At 43.1% G+C, this 27,566-nt stretch overlaps 1 protein-coding gene across 1 annotated transcript in view; it reads right to left on the reverse strand.

Annotated features, from left to right (window-relative positions):
• The window catches only part of LOC126248406 (LIM/homeobox protein Awh), a 345,532-nt gene that overhangs the window by 125,930 nt on the left and 192,036 nt on the right, over positions 1-27,566 (reverse strand). Inside the window, exon 2 of the mRNA XM_049949364.1 lies at positions 7,138-7,319. Coding sequence (XP_049805321.1) covers positions 7,138-7,319 — 182 coding nt within the window. The remainder of the gene's footprint in view (positions 1-7,137; positions 7,320-27,566) is intronic.

Consider the following 27,566-nt stretch of genomic DNA (forward strand, 5'->3'; position numbering starts at 1 on the left):
GCCCAATATTGTATATAAGTTTCCCCATTTAGTATGCCAGGGAATACACTCACGGTGAGTTAGGCTATATTTATTTAAATTTCTTCGTTGCACAGCTAATATCGGTTGTTAAGGCATTATCCTATGTTTAACCACAAAAGGCGCCATACGTATCTCACGTGATGTGCTTCCGTTCGTTCTTATTTACAAATGTCACTGTTTTTGACGGTTTGACAGATAGTTGGTGCACATCAGGTAGGAAATGTCCAATAATAATAAAATTTGTAAACCAAAACGAACGGAAGCACATCAAGTGAATATCTCGATAAGTATGGCTCCTTTTTCTAGCTAGGCACTGGATAACGGCTTAAAAAGCTGAAACAAGTTGTGGACCAAAGAGTAAGTTTACACAAATGCAGTCTAAGTGGAAAAATGCCGCATTCCTTTAATAAATTTACGGCTGTGGTTCCCACAATGAAGGAGATAGATAATAAATTTCCTGTTCATTATTAATGTCATCACTCCAGTTAACGTGACGTGAAACATCTGCGAAAGGAGAAGCGTAATCTGAATTTAAGTGAGGTAGTAACTGAGAGCTATATATGAATGTGCAATATTGTAAGGTCCCTCCCATTACTTTTAGAGATCTGACAGTGATGTTAATGCTTGGCTATCGAGCTATAGTTTGAGAGACGTACTTCAGCCATGATTGCTTAGAAACGCTGAACTGTAGCCTAACTGTTCTTTGTGTAGCTGTATTTTCAACAAAATTATTCATAAGACCTTCAGAAATAATTCAGTGCGCTGCTAAACACTTTGCCGCGCGGGATTAGCCGAACGATCCAAGGCGCTGCAGTCATGGACTGTGCGGCTGGTCCCGGCGGAGGTTCGAGTCCTCCCTCGGGAATGGGTGTGTATGTTTGTCCTTAGGATAATTTATGTTAAGTAGTGTGTAAGCTTAGGGACTGATGACCTTAGCAGTTAAGTCCCATAAGATTTCACACATTTTCTTGCTAAACACTTTATAAATCAATTTCGTGTATTTCTGGCTCACAGCCCTTTCGCTATATCGTTGGTCAACATAATCGGTCCGTCGGTAAAAGACGGAAACTATAGAAAGTTCTAGAAGAGGGGTGTCCAACCTCTCAGCTTGCCTGGGCCACACTGGAAGAAGACGAGTGTTTTTGGGCCGCACAGAATATAATTAACACTAACTGCTCAGCAAAATAAATAAATAAATAAAAAAAGACTATGGACCAATGAGAAAGTAGCATCATGTGGCGCGAGTTTCAGATTGAATATATCCAATTTCTAAAACATCACATAAACGGAATTTTATGGATTTTTTAATTTTTTTACCAATTGTATCAAAGATGCTGACTCCTTGGGCCGCACTAATACTTACTCTGGGCCGCATACGGCCCGCAGATCGCGGGTTGGACACCCCTCTTCTAGAGGGTAAGGATCGCCAGCTAGTGCCTGCTGCTGGCAAGGATACTGATCGCGGCATCCTTACAATATGCCGCTGCGCATTCTAGTATCAAGAAAATCAATCATGAGGACATCTAACCAGAAGACCGTAACCGTCATGAAATGATTTTCGGTTAGAAGTAGTTTCATACAAAACAAAATGTCTAATCTTTATTAAACAAAGCGACGTGATAAGTTTTTGATAGCAAAATTATTTTGTTGTTCGTACTCACACTACACTTAATCAGCCAGGTCACCAAGACTCACTCTAAAATCAGTGATAAGCGAACAATAATGGACTAAATGTAGGGGCACCATACGAGTATGTGCTTCTTATCATTTCTAGTAGATAATACAGCCATAAAGATACTTAAATATCGAAAGCGTTTACAGTTTCTAATACGGAACATTCGCACGATCGCAAGCTTCACCGGCAGAGCGTGTGTGATGCGGCAGTGCGGTCGCAAGTTGGTGGCCGTGCAGCGGCGCTGTAATTCCCGCAGACAATGGGTAGTTAGCGGCGCCTCCAGAGGGCGGATAGCCGGATTGAGACGTGACGGGCTGGGGCGCGGCGCCGCGGCGTGGGGTCGTTCCAGCAGCCTGCGCGCTGCCGCACTGGGGATGGGGCGGAGAATGCAGAGGCGCCTGCCTCTGTAGTCGCAGCGGCGCAGCGTACTGATTGTAGCGAGGCGTTAAGGCGCGTCGGTTAAGTAACTTGCTGAGGCAGGATTACGAATATGTTGCTTCCTTCGCTTTAATTACGCCCCTTTTCTCCAACTCTGACAGTATAGGTTCGCCAGAAGCGGTTGATGAGTTGTCAGTTCTTTCGATTCAATCATTCGACAGTGGCAGAAATTGTGGTGTCACCGCCAGACACCACACTTGCTTGGTGGTAGCCTTTAAATCGGCCTCGGACCGTTAGTATACGTCGGACCCGCGTGTCGCCAATATCAGTGATTGCAAACCGAGCGCCGCCACACGGCAGGTCTAGTCTAGAGACACTCTAGCACTCGCCCAGTTGTACAGCCGACTTTGCTAGCGATGGTTCACTGACTACATACGCTCTCATTTGCAGAGACGACAGTTTAGCGTAGCCTTCAGCTACGTCATTTGCTACGACCTAGCAAGGCGCCATATTCAGTTACTATTCTGAACAGATAATATTGTGAATCATGTACCGTCAAGAGCGACGTTCATCATTAATGGATTAAAGTTAAGTATCAAACTAATCACGTCCGCTTTCTGACTTCTAATTCCTTGGCATGTTCCAGACCTCACGTCAGTAGAGTCCTTCCCTCCTCACGCCAGCCTGCGTGAGCTAAAACGTGTGCATTTCGGCCCCCACTAGTAACACGGTGTTGGCTCTTCTGCCAACACTACAGAAATTATCAGAAAGGATCAGCAGAATAACACTGTTCGCTGGTGATGCTGTTGTTTACAGGGAAGTATCGCCTTTAGACGATCGTAAAGGAAATGCAGAATGACTTCGACAAATTTTCCACTTTGTACAATGAATTGTAGCTCTCTTTGCATCTATATACATCTACATCATACTCCGGAAGCCACCTAATGGTGTGCGGCGGAAGGTACTTCTGTTACCACTAGCCAGCCGCGGTGGCCGAGCGGCTCTAGGCGCTTCAGTCCGGAACCGCGCGACTGCTACGGTCGCAGTTTCGAATCCTGCCTCGGGCATGGATGTGTGTCATGTCCTTACGTTAGTAAGGTTTTAGTAGTTCTAAGTTCTAAGGGACTGATGATTGGATTGGATTGTTTGGGGGAAGGATGTCGGCCGTGCCCTTTCAAAGGAACCATCCCAGCATTTGCCTGGAGCGATTTAGGGAAATCGCGGAAAACCTAAATCAGGATGGCCGGACGCGGGAGGGACTGATGACCTCAGATGTTAAGTCCCATAGTGCTGAGAGCCATTTGAACCATTTTTTGTTACCACTAAACCGACCCTACCTAGCCTTTTCCACTCGGGAAAGGCGCGTGGGAAGAATAATTGTCGGTAAGCCTATGCACTAGCAGTAATTCCTCGAATGTTCTCGTCGTTGTCATTAGGCGAAATGTGTATGCGAGGAAGTGATATGATGTCCAGCTATTCCCAAAAATTGCTCTCCCGAAATTTCAATAGAAAACTTCTCCGTGATGAACAACGGCTCTCTTGTAACGTCTGCTAGTGGAGGTTGTTGATCACCTCGGTAACTGTCTCGGGCCTACTAAACGATGCCGCGACGAGACGCGCCGCTTTTCGTTGAGTGTTTTCCATCTCTTCTATCAGTCTACCTCGTAAGGATGTCTTATAGATGATTAACAAGGATCGGTCGAACAAGTGCCTTGTAAGACACTTGTTTCGTGCATGAGTTACATTTCCTTAAAGTTCTTGCTACGAATCTCAGTCTGGAATCTGATTTTCCTACTGTTTGTTATATGTGGTCATTCCACTTAAGGTCGCTCTGGACAATTACACCTAGATATTTTTGGTATATTCAGTTTTCAGCAATTTGTCATGAGTAGTATGGTTGTATAGTAGGTTCAAAATGGTTCAAATGGCTCTGAGCACTATGGGACTTAACAGCTATGGTCATCAGTCCCCTAGAACTTAGAACTACTTAAACCTAACTAACCTAAGGACATCACACAACACCCAGCCATCACGAGGCAGAGAAAATCCCTGACCCCGCCGGAAATCGAACCCGGGAACCCGGGCGCGGGAAGCGAGAACGCTACCGCACGACCACGAGCTGCGGGCATTGTATAGTAGGCGTTTCATTTACTACGTATGCGCAATATGTTATATTTAGTTTCATTCAGGTTCAACTCCCAGAACCTGCATCATACATCAATCCTCTGCAGGTCATTCTGCAAATAGATACTGTCTTCTGCCGTTGCTACTTCTTTGCAGACACCCGCATTATCTGCGAACAGTCTTAAAAAGCATCCGACATCTGACTATTTTGTTCCGTTAAGAGAAACGTGATGAATACTATCTGCAAGGAAGTCTGGAATCTAGTCGCAAATGTGGTACGATATTCGATAGCTCGTATTTTTTTCACTAAAAGGCAGCGCGCGGGACGCTGTCAAACGCCTTCCTGAAATCAATGAACACGGCATCAAACCCGAGCGCTGTTGTCTACAGGTCTTTCGATCTCGTGGAGAAACAGAGCTTCTATTATGATGCCATCCACGTATACCTCGCATAGGGATAATGAGAAAGAGGTAAGAGGAATTAGGGCGCGTACATAGGTATATAGATGTAGACGCAAATGTAACCATCATCCAGAGTGCAGAGCCTTCTCATGTCACAAACATATATTTTCGCGTCTCCGCCCTTATGCAACAGACTGCTGCGCGGCTGTGCGTCCATCAAGACTGCCCACGCTTACTTGCGGTGTCCACACTTAAGTCTTATCACTACTATAGAGCCGTCACTAATGCTAACTAGAGCTGTTGTACATGGTATGAGTTCGTTACTGAGTAACGAATATGCCACAAGACTCCAAGCACCGTTTCGATACGGCTCGAGCCGATTCACCACTCACATGTTTTCTTGCTCGCACGCAGTTCGTCTCAGGACGAGTCTCTAGTTTTTGCGTTCCTCCAATTCATCACCCTCAGCAGGCGTTCTTTACTTGCATGTCTTGTCTTCCGCACACAGTTCATGACGACTATGTAGTTTTCGTGTCTCTTGAACTTCCTCCTCTATGTCGGTAGCGAATTGGAGTATCATATACATTTCGTCATTCTTCATATTTTCTTCCCCACATTTCTTCCCCGCAATTCGAGCTTGGCCCGAGCCGAATCAGCTGTATCCGTAACCGTCCAGAGTCCTTAATCGCAGATACGTTCAAATGGCTCTGAGCACTATGGGACTTAACATCTGAGGTCATCAGTCCCTAGAACTTAGAACTACTTAAACCTAACTAACCTAAGGACATCACACACATCCATGCCCGAGGCAGGATTCGAACATGCGACCGTAGCAGTCGCGCGGTTCCGGATTGAAGCGCCTAGAACCGCTTGGTCACCGCGGCCGGCCGCAGGTACGTGTCATATGAAATGCCCTGTGGATTAAAACGCCGCATGCCAGCAATAAATGGCGATAGTGAGTTATTCGGAAACTGTATGTCTTCGACATCTGTTATTTCGACCTACCTATCTTTGTTCCAAAGTGTTCAGTTCCGTCACAGCATTAGCCTGTGGTCTGAGTTGAATGGTGAGATTAGTTCTATTTTACAATTACTCGTTATACATCTTCCCGACATATTATCGGTGGAACAGCGACCAATACAGTACTGAAAAAGTATACGTTTGTGTCTACAGTCGCAGTTTATTTATGTAGCCTACTGGCTACCGGTTTTGGCACACAGATAGAAAACTGAAAAGTGTTCATCATCATATATGATGTCCACAAGTACATGTTCTGAAAATCGAAGAAAGAAATTGTTACGTCTGCCCCTTAAGTACTGAACTAGCGACCAAGGCATCTGGCTGGGAAGCAGCAGACTTGTGTTGTATCCTCAAACGCATTCTGTTTTTTTATTTACAACTACGATAAGACGAACTTCATTTTGAACCACACCTCGCTGTAAACAAAAGTCACGCCGTCGGCTATCTGTGGTCCCTCGTGGCGAATTCGTGGCAGTTTTATTCGGAATTTTTTCATACAAAAAGGCTTAAAATTTTAATTCTTTACTAATGCAAGTAGTTTCAGAAATTTATTGTCTATTTCGTTATTATTCCATATCAATTTAATTGCTTTATTAATCCTCCTCCTCCTCCTCCTCCTCCTAACAACTTCGGTACGCACAAGATACAAAGAAGAAAAAACTGCAGAATGCATTTGGGATTTGAACACAGGTTCTCTTCTCCCCAACCGGATGCCTTTGTCACTAGCCCAGAGGTGCTTTCGCTGAAAGCGTTTAGTTTGTAGGTACAAAAGTGGCAAGCAAATGGTTCCTTTCTTCGATTTCTGTGATAATATGCAGTTGTGGACACCCAAGACGATAATAAAAATGCTCAGTTTTCAATTATCTAGCGATAGCGCACATTTTGAGTCGATTGCACATCATGAACTTTAGGGGTGGTTTTCTCAAAACGGGGAAAGGGAGAGAGGGTAACTGGGCCACAAAATATTGGTCTTTGGTTTTAGGTTGTCCACAAGCGACCTGCCAATATGAGCCGAATTGGTTGGCTGCATCTTCGGCCCTTCCCTTGTTAGTAGAACGAAAAACAATGAAATAATATGCTGCAATACTCGGTTTACATTCGGAGCAGTATGTTTATCGCTGCTCTTTATCGGTTATACCCGCCTATATTTCACTACAGAGCAAGAAGTAACTTCTCGCGTTTTCGCAGCGCGTACGAAGGACAATACCTCGTGAGTACGCATGGCGGGGCGAGGAAAGTGGCTGTGTAATGAGTTTTGAAACAAGAACTACACGACGCCTGGCAAAACAGTGATGATATTCCGTGCTTTAGCCTGCTGCACTGTTTCATTCACTCTAGGATAATATAAGTAGGGCCTATTTCCAGTGGCTTATAACGACTGGGATAGGTGCATTGCGCCCGAAGACCAGTCACTAAACGTTCTGAGCAGTCGTTTGTTCGTCGTTAAGTTTTACTCTAATTTCGACAAAGTATTGTAGTTTCTAGCTACTGGTGAGGGTAGACGGTGAGGCAACTTACTTGGCGTAGTCGGCCTTGCAGTAGACGCTGTCGTCCTTGATGAAGCACGAGGGCTGCCGGTCGAGGGCGAGCTGGCAGACGCAGCAGCGCAGGCAGTGCGCGTGCCACGTGCGGCCGCTCACCTGCAGCAGGTACTTGTCCGTGATCGGCTCCTGGCACGCCGCGCACAGCCGGTACTCCGTCTGAAAACCACACACCGCACATTCCAACGCTGCACTCCTACGCCGCACACTTTAAATGCGACGTCTTACATCTTTGCCATCGGCGGATGAAGATGCATCGCTGACGCAGACGTGGAAATTATAGGTTTTAGCGGCCCTACCCCAAGTGGCACTAACTGCAAGGCGCGGCTCAAAGGTTCGGTTCTCAGAGGAATCACAGTGTTTGACAGCACCCCCGCCCTCCTCCCGGCCTCTCCCAAAAGTCTGCGTCACCGCAACTTTTAATGATACACAGATGACTATGATAATAATTAAAATAATAATATATGTAAAATGTTTTAATATAATAATAATAATAGTTTTTTGACATCAGTGCATTACTGCGTCATTCACGTTTGGATAACGACGAAATAACTAATATATAAGTAGAGCCGGTACGGCACCCCCCTCAGATTTAGTGCTAAGAGGGCCCAGTGGACGGCCCGTTAAAAACTTAACATCGATGAAGCCTGAAAACGGGAAGAGGGCATAGTGGGAGAAAAAGCAAAATAAAAAGAAGAACAAGAACTGAAATTAGAGGAACAGTAAGCAGAAATGGAGGCGTGGATAATTGACTGAGCTAACAAGAACACGTCCAGTTATCGGTGGAACAACATACGACATGCGTGAAGACGTACCTGCATGACGAAGCGTAAGAAGAGTAGCGACACACCGTTCTACATCGTGCACGAAGCACATTTTTCGTTTCCCCGTATATATTACCCCGGTGTAGGAAAGTACCGAGATATTTGTTTTGTTTACTCAGAGCACGATGCAGTGCTAGGTACATTTATTTTCGGTGTGGTATAAAGCAAATACAAATTATAACTATATTTTAAAATAAATAAATATAAATAAAAAATTCCCACAACTGATTTCCCCTCACCATCCCTGATACCTTGACGGACGAGGGGGCCACTGACCAGGCCTCGGGTCTATTCTGCCCTCCCCATAAAAAAAAAGTAGTGGTTACAGTATTGGAATGTCATGTGGGCGTGCCGTGTTCGAATTCCCTCGTGCCAATTTCTTTTTCTATGTGATCGCTTTATCCAAATTCGTGTCTGTGTCGTGTTGTAACGTCCGTTTGCAACAGCGAGGTGTAATGTAGGGACATATAAAGACAGTTGATTCCGCACAGCTGCTCTATTAGTAAAGAAAGTGGCTTTCGAATGGGAACGGCAAATGTATGATGACAAGGCGATAAGTCAACCGAATCCTCCACCGGAAAACACGTCTGGTGTGTTATACACGGCATCAGTTGACAGTAAGTGTGTCATATGATAGGAATCTCTTATCGCCGCACCTAATTTGTACGACTGGTAAGAGAGAGAGATATACCTCCTAGCCCGATACAGGAGTTCGTATGAATGTGTATGTGATCACTCCCTCCGCCACACACCGTCAGGTGGCTTGCGGAGTGTGGATGTAGATGTAGAAATGATGAAAACATAATTGTTTGTCATATAAACTGCAATAAATGAACGCAACAGTTTCACATCACACGGCTTCTCTCCTCTGTCAAAATGTATGGTTTTAAAGTTTCTGAATCTGCGTCCTATTTGGAAGTTTTGACTCTTGGATTCCTGTGTTGTAACGTAGTTCACACCCGTTTACTTGTTGTTTTCATTTCTGTGCTACGCTTATGTGGTATCTCGCCTGCTCTCACTATTCATCACGTCTACTTGCAACGGTAACGTATTCTTACAACATGACTCATAGTCTATACCCAATGTATAGTATGAAAACTGCCAAGATTACAGAAAGAGAACAAACATTTCAATGATCGGACGGACGTTCATATTGTTGTCACAAAAAAAAAAAATGAAAAGAAACATAGCACTTGGCAGTCCGAGACAGTGACCACTTACCCACGATGCCGTTGCTATCACAGTCTCTTCTTTATTGTACTTCTTGTTCTTGGACCGTTCACTGTTTCTATTTCGCGTTTTTTCTTTCTGTTTTCATGCTTGATCTCTGTTCAGTTTTTGACGGGCTATTCACTGGGACATCTAGCTACTAAATCTGAGGGGGGTGCGATGAGGAGTTTTCCCTTGTTGGTAAATCTCTTTAGCAGAATTTACAGAAATTGCAGTCCAGAGAAATACAGCATTGCAAAAAGTAATCGTTCGAAAATTTGAGAAGTGCGTGTGTTATATAATTAATTGATTTAAGAACTTGAGCAGCAAAAAATTCTGACAACTTCAACAACATCAAAATTTACACGATATAAAAGCGAAGTGTGTTTCACCTAGCGCTGTAATTGTGCACAAATATTTGCAGGCTATGGCTACTCGAGCGAGTGAGGGGAATGCTGTTTTTCCATTTACTTCCGTCTACGTTCGGGAAGTCAGTCTTTCTATTAGTTTTTCTCGGTGAGGGATGGTATCCTTACCTCTCTATCTTACCTTATTCGACTTACTATGGTTTGCCAGTTCCAACTGTGACCTCTCGTAAGGCATCGGATTTGACAATGACGGCATGTGAATGGGGCGCCTTTACCTGTGTGGAACTTTCTCCATAGACAGTAAAAATGCAAGGCTATCCAATTGGTACCAAACAAAAAAGTATCTTACGTTAAACGTAGGATGTAATTTGCAGAATTCCTTGAAATTTTCGAAACCCTTAGTTTTCATGTTACTTTGTTCTCTGAAAGTTTGCAAGGATATCTCGAAACTTATATTCGTAAGATATAAACGCCTTTAATGCAGTCAAGACCCCCCCACGACGCTTCGCTCACCCCACAACCTCCTATTCCCCCCCCCCCCCTCTCACCCTGGTGGCTTGATACCCCGCCTGGAGAACTACGAAGATGATAAGACGACAGTGCAACTGACCACAGAGCAGGCGGAAGACAGTTCTCTTCGGGCATCCACGTCAAGCAGATAATTTCAGACTCGCAGGGCCACGTTCTTCTCATCACCACTGTGTTTACTGTTGTGGACCCAAGGGCAATGGTTCAAATGGCTCTGAGCACTATGGGACTTAACTGCTGTGGTCATCAGTCCCCTAGAACTTAGAACTACTTAAACCTAACTAACCTAAGGACATCACACACGTCCATGCCCGAGGCAAGATTCGAACCTGCGACCGTAGCGGTCGCACGGTGGACCCAAGGGCAGGTTTCCGGCAATCTGTGTAATGGGACTTCTGGTCAATCTGCAGATGAAGAGTCAGACTTCCTGCAATCCTTCTAAATAGGCTGTGGTCAGGACCTGCTAAGCTGGCTTAAGGGCGAATGATTCTCCCATGACGAAAGGTGTTTTACAGCACCCGTTGGAAATAAATTTTTCGAAAGTTCCGGCAGGATGCAGCGCCTTCTGGATAATTTTTTTAACAGCACCTGGAATTCAGCATTGAAATATCCGCCTTTCTGGTCCTTAGGCAGACTGACGGAAAAACTTAAACGTTGTAACAAAGTGTCGTAGGGTGGCTTCGACCTCGGGAACTTGAGGTATAGCCTGGCAGCCCTCACAGGTGTACCTCAGACCTCTTGTGTCGATGTTTAACCGTTCAATTTCACTGTGTGAAATATACTGACTTAGACACACTCCCTCTTTTCTATCTTCTATCCTATCGTACGGAGCCCGCTGTATTTCAGGTTTCGAAAACCCGTTTTATCATCATACCTGCTTTTTCTGCCACCATAGTCGTCAGTTAACCCAAGGTTGGGAAATCTTGTGCACCATCTGTCAGTGACCGAGTAAATTTTGTTCTTTGTGCTAAAATATTTCAATTATTTGTATATCATATTTTTTGAGGCGAAGATTATTAGGGACCAGTTCAGTATTGGCCTAAAAGACCGTGGAAAACCTCATGAAAACCCCGCTCAGACTGGCAAATGTACTAGGTTCGATACGGGCTTGGCTCACCTCTCTTCCTCACAAGCTAGCGCGTAGCGCGTTAAGCAATAGGAGGAGGTAGCGCCACAATCAAAATAACAGCCACGACCGTGAAAAGTGAGATCGTCCTCAGGTCGGCTGAAACACGTCAATGAGAAACGTTCTTTTAATAAACGCAGTCAAGAAAGAAACAACCAAACTCAATGTCCAGTAACGTAAGGTATACTAAGCGCAGATATGCTCCAGTGGCTGACACAGAGCGTAAACAAAAATTGTGGGAGAGCAGTCACGTCGACACCTGAGAACCGCATACACGCTAGTCACGGGATCAAACAATTTCAAGCTCATTTATATTTGACACTGGAGAAACCACAAGTAAATCCTATACGGTCTCCCAGAAGGCTCGGTTCTGGGCCCGCTTTGATTTAAGTTTTATACCAACGACATAGTCATTACTGATTCTGTAAAGCTTAGCTACGCCGACGACCTGGCGATTTTCATTATAAGAGATATCCAAAGACTCCAGCCAGTTAATTCCATCTCAAAGCAACACACGTAAAGAAGGTGAACAAACACTAATGATCTACAAAATCTCGACCAGCATAACAAAAAGAGGAGACTTTGCCCGAACCCTAATAAAACAGAACTCAGCTAATTTTACCTAATCAACAGAATGGCAATCAGAGACTGGAATGTAATTTTCTGTAGCAAAAAATAACTACATCTTCGACACCCAGATGTTTGGATGTGACTTGCAACACATCCCTGACATTTAGGAAACACCTAGAACTAATAAGACAGAAGCTAAAATCGAGAAACAACATATTAAGGAAACTGGCTAGTGCTAACTGTGGATATAATTTAGACACCTTAAGAACTGCTGTACAAGCACTTGCGTATCCTGTCGCCAAATATTGTTCTCCTGTTTGGGGTTGAAGTAACTGTCAACAAAATAGATATCCATCTAAATGACGCGATGAGGATAGTGACAAATACTCTTAAATCCCCACCAACAACATGGCCGTCAGTACTGGTCAGTATTGCCCCTCCAGATTTCTAATGACAACAAGCAGTAACACATGAATGGATGAAACTCAGAATCTTCAGAGACTTACCTATTAATGGAGCACTGAACAACTTACCACGCTGACGATTAAAATCTAGAGGACCAGTCTGGGTCAACACTGGCCAGCTAGCCCCAGAAAGCTATAATCTAAGAGGTTAATGAAGAAATCAGTGGCCATCCTTCCATAATCATAAGTGGTTAGGCGACACAGATCCGACCATCCAGCTCCCGGGTGTGAACCAACCAAGAAAATTATAAACTACCTAAAGCGTATGACAACTGGCCACGCCGTGACCCGATCAACGTCACCTAAGTGGGGAATTACCGACGATGACCATTGCGACAGCGAAACATCGGAACAGACACTGGTGCACATTTTTCACGACTGCCAAAGAGGAAAATTCATGAGTAGCCGGTTAGACTTTGTAGCCGCATCACATCCAGCAATTACCTGGCTGAAGTCTTTGGATGCCCTCTTATAATGAAAAGAGATCTCTCAGCTTCCTTTATCTACTGCCAGTTATCTATATTATGACCATTGCCCACTACGAAGTTGGATACCGCCTGGTGGCGTTGCGGGCATATGACGCGGTAACAAAAGTATGTAAGCGGATGATACATGGATGGGGTTCACCATGAGATATGGGCTGTAAATGGGGAAATCCACTGAGATAAGAGACTTTGACAAAGAGCAATTTATTATCACGCAAAGTCTGTGAATGAGTGTCTCGAAAACGGCGAAGTTGTTAGAATGTTCACGTGCTACCGTCGTAAGCATCTACGGAGAGAGGTAGAAGGATGTGAAACTACCACTAGGCGCTAACTGGTTGGACGTCCACGACTCTTCGCAGAACGTGGGCTCAGAGGCTTGTCTGCTCTGTAAAGTAGGATAAACGGGGACCTGCGGCATCTCTGCCTAAAGAGAACATGTTGGTGCAAGCACCAGTGTTTCGGACCACACCGCTGTTGAACATGGAACTCCGCAGCAGACCACCCCTACATGTTCGCTTGTTGCTCCAACGACATCGTCAGTTACGATTACAGTGAGCACGGTAGCTTCGAGATTCGACCGTCTATCAGTGGATCTTCGAGTGAATCACATTTTTGGTAAAGCAGGTTGCTGATCGTCTCTACAAACGCCGGCAGTTCGAAACTTGCAACGTGACACGGACGCAGGCTGGTGCGAGTGGTATTATGCTACGGAAAACATTCTCCTGCGCTTGGATAGGACCTGCGGTTGTAATCGAAGACACGCTGACAGTGCGAACCAACTGCATCACTTATTCCCTTCATGCTTGATGTCTTCCCCGATGGCAATGTCATCTTTCAGCAGTATAATTGTCTATATTTCTGAGTCAGAACCGTGCTACAGTGGGTTTAGAGCACTATAGTGAACTCACGTTGATGACTCGGTGATGAAATCGTATGGGACCCGTCTAGGTCACTACCGGGCGCCATCACCGCGTATGCAAATCAGCCGCCCGTTCTTTATGCGAATAACATTACTTGTGCAGATACATCTAATGTCACATACCTCCAGAAACACACCAACAAACTGTCGAATCCCTGATACGCAGAGTCAGTCATGTATTTCTCCCAGAGACGGACAAACAAGCTGTTAAGCAGGTGGTCATAATGTTTTGACCCATGAGTTTATATGCACTTGTATTGATTCATATAATTTTATCTTATGTTATATCATCGTAATTGTATGTACTTCGAACATATAATACCAGGTTTCGTCCTTTGTGCTGCCAGCAGCCCACTCTGTGGCTCTCTTAGCACCCACTGCGCCGGTTGCACCATCTTCACAGACTGTATTAGATCGGGCCCATGCACACATTCGTTCTCTCCGGCATATAACAACACCTGCAAGTACAATGAAGCGTAGACACTGCTGACCACTGTAACTCTCGAAGTCGTAGATAGCGTCTCTGCTTCAGTCTGCAACATTTATTTACATTCCGCAAGAGGTTCGCTGAAAGGTGCACTCTTTCGACTGTTGTAACTGATATAAATATTGAACGAGGTTGCACAACCTACTTAAGTTTCTAGTGGGAATTATCTACATCGCTTATAAAAGATCATGCGTTCAATAATAGCAAGTTACATCTGCATCATACTTCGCAAGTCACCTAATGGTGTGTGGCGGAGGGTACTTTCGGTACCACTTCTGATCCCTCCAACCCTGTTCCAAGTGTGAATCGTGCGTGGGAAGAATGATTGCCGGTAAGCCTCTGTATTGGCTCTAATTTATTGAATTTTCTCCTCGTGGTCAAACTGCGAGATGTATGTGGGGGGGGAGGGGGGGAAGTAATATGTTGTCCGATTCCTCCTGAAAAGTGCTGTCCCGAAATTTCAATAGTAAATCTCTTGTAACGTCTGCTAGCGGAGTTTGTTTAGCATCTCCGTAACTCTCTCGCCAACTAAACGATCCCGTGACGAAACGCTCCACTCTTCGTTGGATCTTCTCTATCTGTTGTATCAGTCCTACCTAACAGGGATAGACGAACAACACTCAAGAATCGGGCGAACAAGCACCTTATGAGGCATTTCTTTCGTGGATGAGTTACGTTTCCTTAAGATTCTTCCGATGAATCTGAGTCTGATGTCTGCTTTTCCCACTGTATGTTTTATGTGGTAATTCCACTTAAGGTCGCTCTGGATAGTTACTCCTAGATATTTTATGGCAGACGCTGTCTCCATCTTTTGTCATCAACAGTGTAGCTGTACAGTAGTGGATTTATTTTCCTATGTATGCGCAATATGTTACATTTATTTACGTTCAGAGTCAACTGCCAGAGTCTGCCCCATTCATCGATTCTCTGCAGGCCGTTCTGCAAATTCTTACTATCTTCTGGCGTTGCTACTTTGGTGTAGACAACAGCACCATCTGCGAATAGACTTAACGAGCATCCGATGCTTTCTACTAGTCATATATATATATATATATATATATATATATATATATATATATATATATATATATGATGAAAGGCAACGGTCATACCACGCTTCCCTGTGGTCCTCCGGATATTACCTTTACATCTGTCGATTTTGTTCAATTAATAGCGACGTGTTGAGTTCTATCTGCAACAAAGTCTTGAATCGAATCGCAAGTCTGCTTCGATACTCCGTGAAGTGGTATTTTTTTCATTAAATGGCAATGCGGGACGGTGTCAAATGCCGTACTGAAATCAAGCAACACAGCATCAGCATGAGCGCCGTTGTCCTCTGTGCTGCGGATCTCATGGAGGAACAGAGCGAGCTGAGTTTCGCAGGATCTCTGTTTGCGGAATCCATGTTAGTTTTTATAGAGATGTTCGTTTTCCAAAAACGTCATAATTCACGTCACTAAAGCTAACGCATGATCGTACTGACGGTGTTTCCCTGGCAACTGGAAGTCTACAAGGCTTAAAGCGTTTGCAGCGTGAGCTCTCGGCGTTGCGGCGGAGACAGCGGCTCGTGCTGCAGCGGGGAGGTGTGGGCGCGTAGCGCCTCTCGGCCGGGGCGCGAGGGCCGTGGCCGACGTGACCTGCAGTCCCCCCGACGTCACGCCCGCCATTGGCGAGGACAGCTCCGGGGGCAGAGGCAGCGCCCACACACTGGCGCCGTGGAGCTGATCCACGCACAAGTTTCCTCGAGGACACTACTCGTATCACTTACAGGGTCATTCCGTGAGGATGTTACAAACTTTCAGGTGTGATGGAGAAGGGTAAGGGCGTCAATTTGAGGTAAAAGATCCTGATCCGAATAAGGCTGCGTCGAAACCTGTAAGTGAAAATCGTTCTGATACCCCTGACAGTGGAATATACTGCCCTCAATAAGTTTGTAAGTACCAAGTGATTATGGACAATGGAAAGGAAATGCATTACAAAATTGCATTTTATTGTTTTCTAAATATATATTAAGCTCAAACAGTACATAGATAAATGCAATTATTAAATTTTAGATTCCTAAAAATAGCCATCATTTGCTTTCCTGGCTGCCTTGCATACTCTCGGCATAAGATTGATCAATTTTGCCGGAATTTCAGTTGGAATTAGTCTTCATTCCTGCTGCACATGACCGACAAATGATTTCTCGTTTTCGGATCCTGCTGTCTAACTCATCCCATAGTTACTCGACTGGGCTACAACCAGGGGACTGTGGAGGCCATTCCATGTTTTTGAAAATGTTCTGTACCTCAGAAGACTTCACACAGTTCTGACACAAATAGGTTGTATGTTTCGGATCGTTGTCCTCCTGGAAGACGAACCTTTTCCCAATCAAATGGAAACTAGATGTGTTGACATATCGCTGGAGAATATCATGTTAATCCTTTTGGTTCATTTTTCCGTTTACTTTCACCAAGTCTCCGACTTTATTGCCTTCAAAAGATCCCCATCATAGAACCCCCTCCGTGCTTTACAGTTTGAATTACGCATTGAGGAAGCAAGCGTTCATTGGGTAAAGGGCGTACCAATCGTCGGTGTTTACTTCGAAATATTTCGAACTTGGATTCATCACTTAATAAGACTTTCTCAGTCCCATGCTGTCGAATGCTGGTGTGTCGTAGCCCACCGAAACCTTTTCTTCTTGTTAGCAGGGTGCAACTCTGGTTTCCTTGCTGCGACATAACTCTTGAGGTTGTTTTTTGCCAGGCGCCGTCTCACTGTTGACTCACTCACCGGTGTACCCGTAGTTGTGTTTAGTTCAGCACTTCATTCACGGACAGTTTTCAATCTGTTATATTTACTTGTCACTACCAAACACTTTTTTTTGGTGTTCTTCTATTTTGCTGTGTGCTCCTGAGCGAGGAAGGTGACCATAGGAGCTTTTATCTCTACGCAGGTTCATGGTCTTGAGAATTCCGCTGATGGAAATTTTCGATTTCTTTGCTACGTGTCGGACAATATTGCCTTTTTGGTGCAAAGTGATCTTCTTTACTCGTGTATCATAAGGAATTTGGAACTCTGGGAGCGTTTCCAGTTACTTTCACCGTGTGTACTACCATCTTTAGCTGCGCATCCTACGTTCATACAAAGGGAACTACAAATGAACAGAAATGTACCTCGTCAAAGTCGTGCCGTCTACTGGCGCCACATGGTGCGTTTGGTGGAACTGCTTGGACAGGTAAAGTCAGTTTATATAAAACTGAACAACAGCAATATGTACCAATATGTATGTATATGTACAAAAATTATCTGTACAATTATATGTACAATATAAAAGTGTAGCAATCATTATTTGGGCACACTATTCTGTATTGTAACCAGTAACTCACATAGATCATTCCCATCTCGCTCCGTTGTAATACGCAGCATGGTGTTTTCAAACTATTGAGGGCAGTGTACATGTAGAGTAAGAGGTGGTATAATGGGCCCCCACTTTGATTTCTCATACTTACTGCCAAACCTTCTTTACTACCTACTTCAGAGATTCTGTGCACATACTATGACGTGTCCTTGACTTGTTTGTCATACAGCTTTTCAGGAATGATGTATGGGGCAAAAAATATAATTTTATGGAACCTTGCACAATCTGTGAAAAAGTTGTGCTGGTAATGAGCCCCATGGGAGACATTCAAAATATTAAACCAGAAGTACAAGAAAGACAGTTTTATTAAATCAAATGTAATTATAAGAGTGTACACTGTGGAATTCTACTTGCAGATCGTCCCCATACTTAAATTTATTTAACAAGTCATGCTTATCAAGGTTAATATGGCTCAAATATTTTGAAAAACGCTTTATCTATTTACAAAAATCACATAGATAAATGTCAGTCTCACAACCAGCTCACTCATTTTGTGCCCATCGGAAATACATACACTGCACCCACAATTAGCCACTATAGTCCTCTGTACACCTTGCATCACAAATGAGGCAAGCAGTGTCGTCTTTCACAGGTTTGCTAAGAGCAAACACAGCTTCAGGATCGGACTCATCCGAATCAGTATCTAAACGACATGACTCATCATCAGAATCTTTTGGGGGACAGAAGTAATTTTGTCTTACAGTTCTTCGAGAGAATATTTTTTTTTTAAATTTTTTATTTCTTGTTCTTCAGTTGTTACGGGTGACATCCTTTCTCTTACATACCCCTACCTAGAGTGGTTCACGTCACAATTTCCTTTTCTTTCTTTGAATTGCTTCTTACATTCTCTCTGTGTTCTCTTGTGTTCTGCACTAACTAACGCCAGTTTATATGGAGATGATGTTATTAAGGCTGCTTTTACAGACTTAGGGCCTTTGGCCCACTCCGTAGCTCAAGCAAAAAATGAAAAACAAATGTCTCTTGGTGAACAGTTCCTTTATGTTTCATTGATGTAGAAGATCCGGAAGGATCAGCTTCTTCTATATGCCTAGCACATGCAAAGTGTTCTGGTTGAAATTATTTGAAGTGCCGACTGTTTCTTTTGAAGAATCAGTAGCAGTTGTATCCTTTGGGGAAAGCATTCCGCTGTTGTGTTGGACACTTTGTAGATCTAACTGTGCCATTTTGGACCCAAAGGGAGCAAAATCGGCTTCACCAAAAACAGTCTGTTGCATGGGTAAATGTCTGTCACTCTGAAACCATTGGCAGTAATTATTCCAGTTTAACACATTAGGTAGGCCTTTCGTAATAGTTCTGAAACGTCACATGGCCCAAGTGATCTATCATTATGAGGCATCCATTGTCGAATATTTTCACTGTAGTATCTTTTTAATTACCCCATAAATGTTTTGTCCAGGGGTTGCATTTTATGGGTTGTATGAAGGGGAAGGCTTATGACGGTAATGTGATTATTCCTGGCAAGATCAACAATCTTAATATTTTGAGCACTGTGTTTTATGCCCATCAAGAATTCTGTGTGTTATGCCCATCAAGAATTAGGAGGACAGGATGTTCTGCTGTCGGCTTGATCTTCTTACTAAAGTGTTTGAACCAGTATGTAAATAGATTTCCTTGAATCCACCCAGACAGATGACATCTTCCAATGGCACCAGGTGGGGCCCTCTTTCATTAAAATCTCTGCCACGTTTTTCCTGGGGAAAATCATCAGTTGTGGGATAAATGTCCTTTGGCACTCATAGCTATAATAAAGAACAGTAATGAGACTCTCTCTCAGCAGCACTCGAAGCATCAACCCACCATTTGTCTCTAGGACCAATCACTCGAGGAACCTTGCTTTGCACGATGGATAGGTTTGTTTAATCCACATTCAATATACGATCTAGTGGACACTTTGTTTATCAAGCTCAGCCTTCAGGCCTTATGGCTTCGTTAGTGAAACAATTATCACGAGAAAGGTGAAGTTGCTGAAAGGTTTAAGGACAGGTAGAACACCTTTTTGGGCGGTTCATGAACTGGTCGAACCAGGCCCGAACTGCAAACTTCACCACTGAATGGAAGTGAGAGTCCATTTTACTCGCAATACTGGAAAGCTAAAAGCTGCACATCATCTCTCGTGAAGCCATAAAATTTAGATTCCATTATAATTACATATTTAACAAGTTTGAAGACATACGATTTTTCGACAACTGCTTCTTCGAAAGGCAAGGCAAGTCGAGGCGAAAGCGCCTTTGTGGGATTGCCTTAGGCACAGAAAACGATTTTTTTGCTTTTTCTAGGCCCATTGTTTTGTCTGATAGTGCCTGTAAAGCTTTTACCATGTCTTGTTTAGCCTAAGTTGTTCTTTTCCTCCTTTTTTTTTCTCCTAAGCATTAACTCTTTACGGGTCATCCGCAACACAAACGGAGAACTGAAAAACTAAACGGAAGCTCTTATGATTGTAACACGAACCCCTTTTGTTTTGGGGGCTCATATCGCCAAAACGAAAGGGTCACGTAATATCACCACCGCCATTTTTCTGTACAGAAACTTAGCATCGTCTGACCTTGAGCATAAATTTCAGTATTAATACTGCACCATAATGATTTTATTCATAGCTGTAGTTCAGCAGATGCGGAATATTCAATTAACCTACAAGATCGCCGTATATTAATCGTATTTCTGAAGTAACTGGGGAGAAATGTTGGAGATATTCAGAAGGGATTGCAAAGACTTGGCGTGGCGCATCGCAGATGAGCAGAACTGAAGTCTGCTACTCATTTAGCAACAAGACCGCGTCAGTAATTCGTGTGGTCACGCTGCACGCCGTAACTCGTGGAGGAGTGACCAGTTACGACTCCAGGCAAGGGGCGTTGCTGGGCTGTCCAGAGGGTCGGAGCTAACGCCGTCGTTACGCTGAGAAACGGCGCCGGCCCGCACTTTGGAGTCGTTTAAGGAACTCACTGCCGCATCCTCTTCCATCTACTTTCAAAAACGCAGCCTGCTTTCTGTTGGTTAGACAGTTCTATTTCACTCTAGAGTTCTTTCTTAGTTTTATATGTTCTCCAGGAGACTTCTTTCAGGCATTTACGAGTAGGCGGCAGTACAGCTGACTACTTTAGAAGGCTATTGAGCATTGTAGATCACAGGAGCACTTATCTTCGTATGGGCAGGGACACTATAGACCTCCAAAACAGTAAAAATTCTTCTAGAGATCGGCGCATGAGAAACTCTGAATAGCGATCAATGTAGGCTTATTCCTCGTTAATAAGCTTTCGCTATTTCTTAACTTGTGCTGCCTCTCTTAATTTCTTTTTACAATACAGGTGACAATAGTTCGACCACATTCAATTCCAGCGGTTTAGGCGCCAGGAAAGACTTTTTAATTCTTCTCATATTCATCAAATCCACCTTCGATGTTCTTTTGAGTAACACATCATCATTTTGGAAGACGCAGACGTCAGCTAGAAGTAATACCTACAACGATGAATGAACATGTTCGTAAACTGGTTTCACAGACCTTACCAATTACGTTTCCTTTGTGAGGGGCCTAGGAAGCTCTTAAAAACATAATGTTAAACTATTACAGGAAGTCAATAATACCTCAGCCTTGGAAAGAGACTGATTTGTGTGCTTCCGCTGGTATTCTCCACACGTAAGCACATCATACTGCAGGTTCGCGACAGCAAAGGACTTGGAAGAACAGTTGAACGGAATGGATAGTGTCTTGAAAGGAGGATATAAGATGATCATCAACAAAAGCAAAACGAGGATAATGGAATGTAGTCGAATTAAGTCGAGTGATGCTGAGGGAATTAGATTAGGAAATGAGACACTTAAAGCAGTAAAGGAGTTTTGCTATTTGGGGAGCAAAATAACTGATGATGGTCGAATTAGAGAGGGTATAAAATGTAGACTGGCAATGGCAAGGAAAGCGTTTCTGAAGAAGAGAAATTTGTTAACATCGAGTATAGATTTAAGTGTCAGGAAGTCTTTTCTGAAAGTATTTGTATGGATTGTAGCCATGTATGGAAGTGAAACATGGACGATAAATAGTTTATACAAGAAGAGAATAGAAGCTTTCGAAATGTAGTGCTACAGAAGAATGCTGAAGATTAGATGGGTAGATCACATAACTAATGAGGAAGTATTGAATAGGATTGGGGAGAAGAGAAGTTTGGCACAACTTGACCAGAAGAAGGGATCGGTTGGTAGGACATGTTCTGAGGCATCAAGGGATCACCAATTTAGTATTGGAGGGCAGCGTGGAGGGTAAAAATCGTAGAGGGAGTCCAAGAGACGAATACACTAAGCAGATTCAGAAGGATGTAGGTTGCAGTAGGTACTGGGAGATGAAGAAGCTTGCACAGGATAGAGTAGCATGGAGAGCTGCATCAAACCAGACTCAGGACTGAAGACCACAACAACAACGATTCATAAGCAATACAGCAAATAGTGGCCGTGAAAACCTGCATTGTATGAACAGCTTTTCTACATTGAGTGTTTTGTTTGTCCTATTCCAGTCACGCTGTTTTTTTAACATCGCGACTTCTGGACGTAAATCAGGCGAAGCAGTCGCTTTCATGGCTTTCTGTTTCTTGCTAAGGTTACCAATTCTCTTTAACCCTGATCTATCCCTTTCAGTAGTTATAGTTTTATTCATTATTGTTTTTAACAGACGAAATATTACCATAAACTCTGAATAGAGCAGATCTAGTTACGGCTTGTAGATGTGTGAATGTTTTCCAGCATACACCGACTGCGCAGACGCGGATATTCTGGTGTCGTTGGAAGTATGTAGGGTCTAACATGATGGTAGCTCAACACCTCACAGCCATTCTGGTGACACAGTATAGTTTCAAATATGACAGACACATCGAAACAGGACAACGTCATTTCGCTACAAATAAGCAAGCTCCTTAAATTAGGCCCCTTATTTTCTCCACCCCCTTGTATGTGTTCAGGAGAGGTGTTTTGTGTACAGGCCTGACTGCAGTTGAAACAGCCACCGGGTATCCAAGGAACTAAACGCCCTGCAGAAGGTAACACTCGTTCGCCAACGCATGCCACGTCGCGGTTCGACTCTCTGGTCAGCGACGAGACGTACAAAGCCGACATAGCCACGAACAGCCACATCTTCTGCACCTGCAGCTGCCTACAGCATCGACTGCCTATCTGAAACCACACGAATAGATTTACACTAGTTTGACTTGAACGATTCTGTCTCTCGCACTGATTTGGGTTTTCTTTACGACCTCTGCATGCCATGTCCTGAGCCTTGAGTGGGGACATCGTTTGGACATGGTAATCACTAATGCCGGCCTAGCTGTTCTAAGTTTCAGCGACTACGATATTTGTGCCTCTTACATTTATGTGAAGTATTGTAATAAATTTCTTTTTGAAACGTACACAATAACGAGTTTGCTTTACATCCAATTATGGATTATTTTTAACAGTGTCACATTACTGTACTTCCTTAAAAATATTTACTGAATTTCTTGAACCTTAGAACCCCTTCACTAAGCCATTTTTTTGCCTGCGTACTCTCGAAACAGTATATTCGTCGCCCCTCACGGAGTACTCTACTTCGTATAAAACAAGCATTGTTTTAAGCCACATCTGAAAACTGCACACGTATGGTGTACAGAATGCACTCAAGAGCTTTGAAGCTTATTGCAGCTAAGGAACCAGTGCATAATTTTGTCCAATAAGCTGGTGCGTTCTAATGAAAGAACCAACTGACAAGTCTCGACCTCGACGGATGGTTTTTAGCGTCTCTGTGACTTGGTTGGTTGGTTTGTTTAAAAGTGGTGGTGGTGGTGGAAGGGACCAAACTGCGAGGTCATCGGTCTCTTGTTCCCAGTAGAACAATTACCCAAGGGAAAGAAGAAAACAAAGAAGACGTACGGCACAGTAACAGGAGAAAGGAAGAACCAGAAGAACGAGAGAAGGACAAGAAACACTACAATGGACAAAACAGGACAAGAAAAACCACAGAGAGACGTAAGAAACAGGGAGAGCAGATTAAAAACAAGAAAGCAGATTACCGAGGCTGGCTGATCACGAGAATAAAAAGGAGAAACCAGCCACTCTGCAACACATTAAAACGTCCACCCTAAAAGCCCTAGGATGGAGGACACAGAGGGACAAAGGTCATGCACTAAAACTCAGATCAAATGATAAAAACCACCCTCACGAATAAAGCGTAACACTAAAGCTGCCGTTGTGACATTGTCGCCCAACACCGAAGGTAGGGTGGTGGGAAAGTTAAAAGTCCGCCGCAGAGCGGCTAAAAGTGGGCAGTCCAGCAAGAGGTGGACGACTGTCATTTGGGAGCCACAGTGACACTGAGTTGGGTCCTCTCGACGGAGGAGGTAACCATGTGTGAGCCACGTATGGTCAATGCGGAGCTGACAATTCCCTGCGAGAAGCCCGCAGGGAAGACTTCCACGTTCGCAGTCTCCTTAATGACACGCAGTTTGTTGTGTGTACTGTTACGCTACTTCGTCCCCCAAAACCGAAAAACCTTGTGACTTGGAGGCACTGTTTGTTCTACTTACTACTTTCCAATAATCAGCTTGACGAACGAGCTTGACGCTTCAGTTCTAAGCTTACATAAAAAACAGCTACTTTTCCTCTCTTACAGTCGGGACGTTTGGATTTCATCTTTAAAACATTCAGTTCCTGTTTCGCGCCTTCGTAGAAACATCGTAGTGTTAAAACCCACAATTCTTCAGTTGTATGCCGGCCGGAGTGGCCGTGAGGTTCTAGGCGCTACAGTCTGGGGCCGAGCGACCGCTACGGTCGCAGGTTCGAATCATACCTCGGGCATGGATGTGTGTGATGTCCTTAGGTTAGTTAGGTTTAATTAGTTATAAGTTCTAGGCGACTGATGACCTCAGAAGTTAAGTCACATAGTGCTCAGAGCCATTTGAACCAATCTTCAGTTGTATAATGCTGTTAACATTTCAATATACTTTTGTTGATTTGATGAACATTTCTATCCACAGCAAGAGACAATTTTCCATCTCGTGCTCTCTCTCTCTCTCTCTCTCTCTCTCTCTAAAGAAATACTGTGACCACAGTGAACAATATTTATCAATTTAATGTGGGGTTGCTGAGTAGTGTGAATTCCAGACATAAAAACGACGAATTATTTTTCTATATCGGGGAAAAACATCTGTGACGAGTTTGAATACCGGTACTAAGGGGGCAGTCTCTTGATTGCTCGATGAAGCAATTCGGCCTGAAGGGGAAATTCTCTGAAGTATATGATGTGAAAAGACATCCTGACTCACTGGAGACTTTTACTAAGATCATTGATCCACAGCAGTAATGGGCCAGACCGTCTGGTTTCAACAACCAGTTGAGTCCCATAGTGCTCAGAGCCATTTGAACCATTTTCAACAACCTTTTGTCTAGTCAATTGTTGTTTAGCTGTTGTCTTTGCGCTGTACAATTTATTCATTGTGTGAATGTCTCTGCGAAACTGCTGAAGCTTGTCAGGGAAATTTATTTCAGCGTTTTTATTAACGATGTTAACATGCTGGTGCAATATTTCGGTCGTTTTATGGATTTTGAAGTTATTTATCCATGTCGTTCTTTTTTTTAATTCGTGATTTATTGTTTTTCTTTCGTATTATAATACAACAGGAAATGCTCACTTTAAATCAAAAAATTCTTGCGCTGTAATTGCGCCAACAGGTATTAAATTTCACGTGTCGCTGAAAATGTTACATTTATTTCCAGTGCGTAAGTAATGAATCGGTTGATCTAGGTTCTGCAAACATTAACTTCGACCAACCGGAGAGCGTTTCTGATGTGTTACTGAGGTATAACGCTACTTTTGGCAAAGACTTCATACAAACATTCAGACAAAAACAACAGCTCAGATCTCTTAGTCATACAGTGTTTATTCTTTTTTTAATAAAATAACAGACTCACACTGATTCATCATTGAAGGTGAAGGTTCGTAACACTTTTATGCACAGAAGTGTCGAAGCAACTGCTCTAGAGCGGTGTACAAAAGCTCGCATAATTATCTGGACAGAGAAGATTCCAAATCAAACAGATCAGAGAACCTGGAAGTCGAGAAGAAACATTTTAGCAACAATGACTGCAAAAACATCAGAAAGAAAAGTGTTGCCAAGCAGATGACGAATTATTTAAAACATAAGTTTTGTTAAGATAACGAAAGTTGTTTCTTGCGACAGAAAATTGTTTAGACACTTATAGCAGTAAAAACAAAAGAATAACAAAATCTTTGTGGGTAGTTATTAATGTTTCAACAGCTATTTCGGCTCACAGCAGGAAACACTATGTACTTATTTTAGAATGAAATCCTTCGACACTTTTCCCCGTTCCGGTTACAAGTTGTTACTTATGTGATCTTTTCAAGGAATGGGAGCTCTATAGATCAGTTTCTTTCATTTTCTCAGTACGTACTCCATTAGGTAAAATTAGTATGGTTACGGAAGAGCATATATCTCAGGTCAGTTGAAGAAAAGATGTGAATTAACAAAACTGGATGGTATGTCTAGGTGATAATCTTGCACACATCTGAAGCTTCCTGCAACCAACATTCGTAGATTCTTCCGCAAACCATCTGTATGTTCTCCAACACATAGTATGCAACGAGTAAACACTAAGTTTGTGATGCAACACGTCAGAATGCAATTTCAAACATAATGCTTGCACCATCGCGCCTGACGATAGCCAGTATACTGCCACGATCTATAGTTCCCCGTTCACTTATTTTGCGTCCAATATTCGTATGTAGGCTCCTTTGAAGAACAGAAAGAAACCTCAAGGGTTATTTGTGTCTCCCAACAAAGCATGATAAACTGCTCAGGAAAACAGGACAAACAAAAATATTGTAGCTTATTTTTCAATAACAACCCTGTGAAATTAACAAATGTTCGTAGATTATAAAAAAAACAGAACAATACCTTTTGTTTTACTCCGGTTATTTAAACATCCTCTATTTACTTCCTGCGTACTTTATTTTTACTTCTATTCTGTTCCATCCGTTAATTATTTCGAAGAAGAAACAATTTTAGGAAAATATTCTTACAAAATTAATTGAAAGTAGTGAGAAGGCAAAATGTTACTGGTTTTGACAGTGCTGAAAAAAAGGAAATATTGGATAAGTATCTGTTTACAGACCGATTGTCAGGCTTTTTTTCAATTGGGATTCATTTTTTTCTGACAGTTAACATGGTACGTTTTCGCAGTGCTTTAGATAGATGAGAAATATCAAGTTACTCTACCAGTTAAGATTCCACATTAAGCTGTAAGAGCACTTACAAAAGTCGGGAGGGGGTGGGGGGGCAACGACGCACCCAAATCGAAGGAATGGTAAAGCCTTCTGTTGGAAACTGTTTTACTTAACTATAAATGTTGTCAGTAAGGTAGGAGGTCATTCGCACTCTGTTAGTTGTGAGCGATGAGTTTACTTACAGCCGACGTTCAGCAATACGTACTAATGGTTCCTCATTTGGACTGTGCAGTAACCACGAAAAAAGAACCTATTTTTTGTCTTCAACTATGATCACTGAAGACAGCAAAAAAATATTTTTGAGGGCTACTGCTTGTTTTATTTGCTAGATTAAATTGAAGAACTTTACGTTGGTAAAGCCGTTAGACGTTGAGTCGTTTTATATTTCCTTCACTGTTCAGCTTTACGAATAAGAATCCAGTGGTTTTTATGTGTACTTCTATTGATATATATGCCTTGCACTTGTGTAAGCATAAGCTGTCTTATACCGGCTATTATGTTATCCGCGAGCGTTGGCAACGTGTGGTGGTACATTATCGTTTGCGACAAATTGTAACAAATCGTAACTCCAGTGTGCTACAATATTATGACAACATTTCAATGGACTCCACATTTTAATCCATGCAACCATCATAATTTTACAGTGATAAAAAATATGCACGTATCTAAAGCGGCCATTTCACTTCTATTCAAACAGCTGGCGGTAACCAGTTATTTAAGCTAAACTGGTTAAAGGAAGTCATTGTGCAGTA

Source organism: Schistocerca nitens, chromosome 1 (assembly GCF_023898315.1).
Source record: "Schistocerca nitens isolate TAMUIC-IGC-003100 chromosome 1, iqSchNite1.1, whole genome shotgun sequence".
In the NCBI taxonomy this organism is placed as follows: domain Eukaryota; kingdom Metazoa; phylum Arthropoda; class Insecta; order Orthoptera; family Acrididae; genus Schistocerca; species Schistocerca nitens.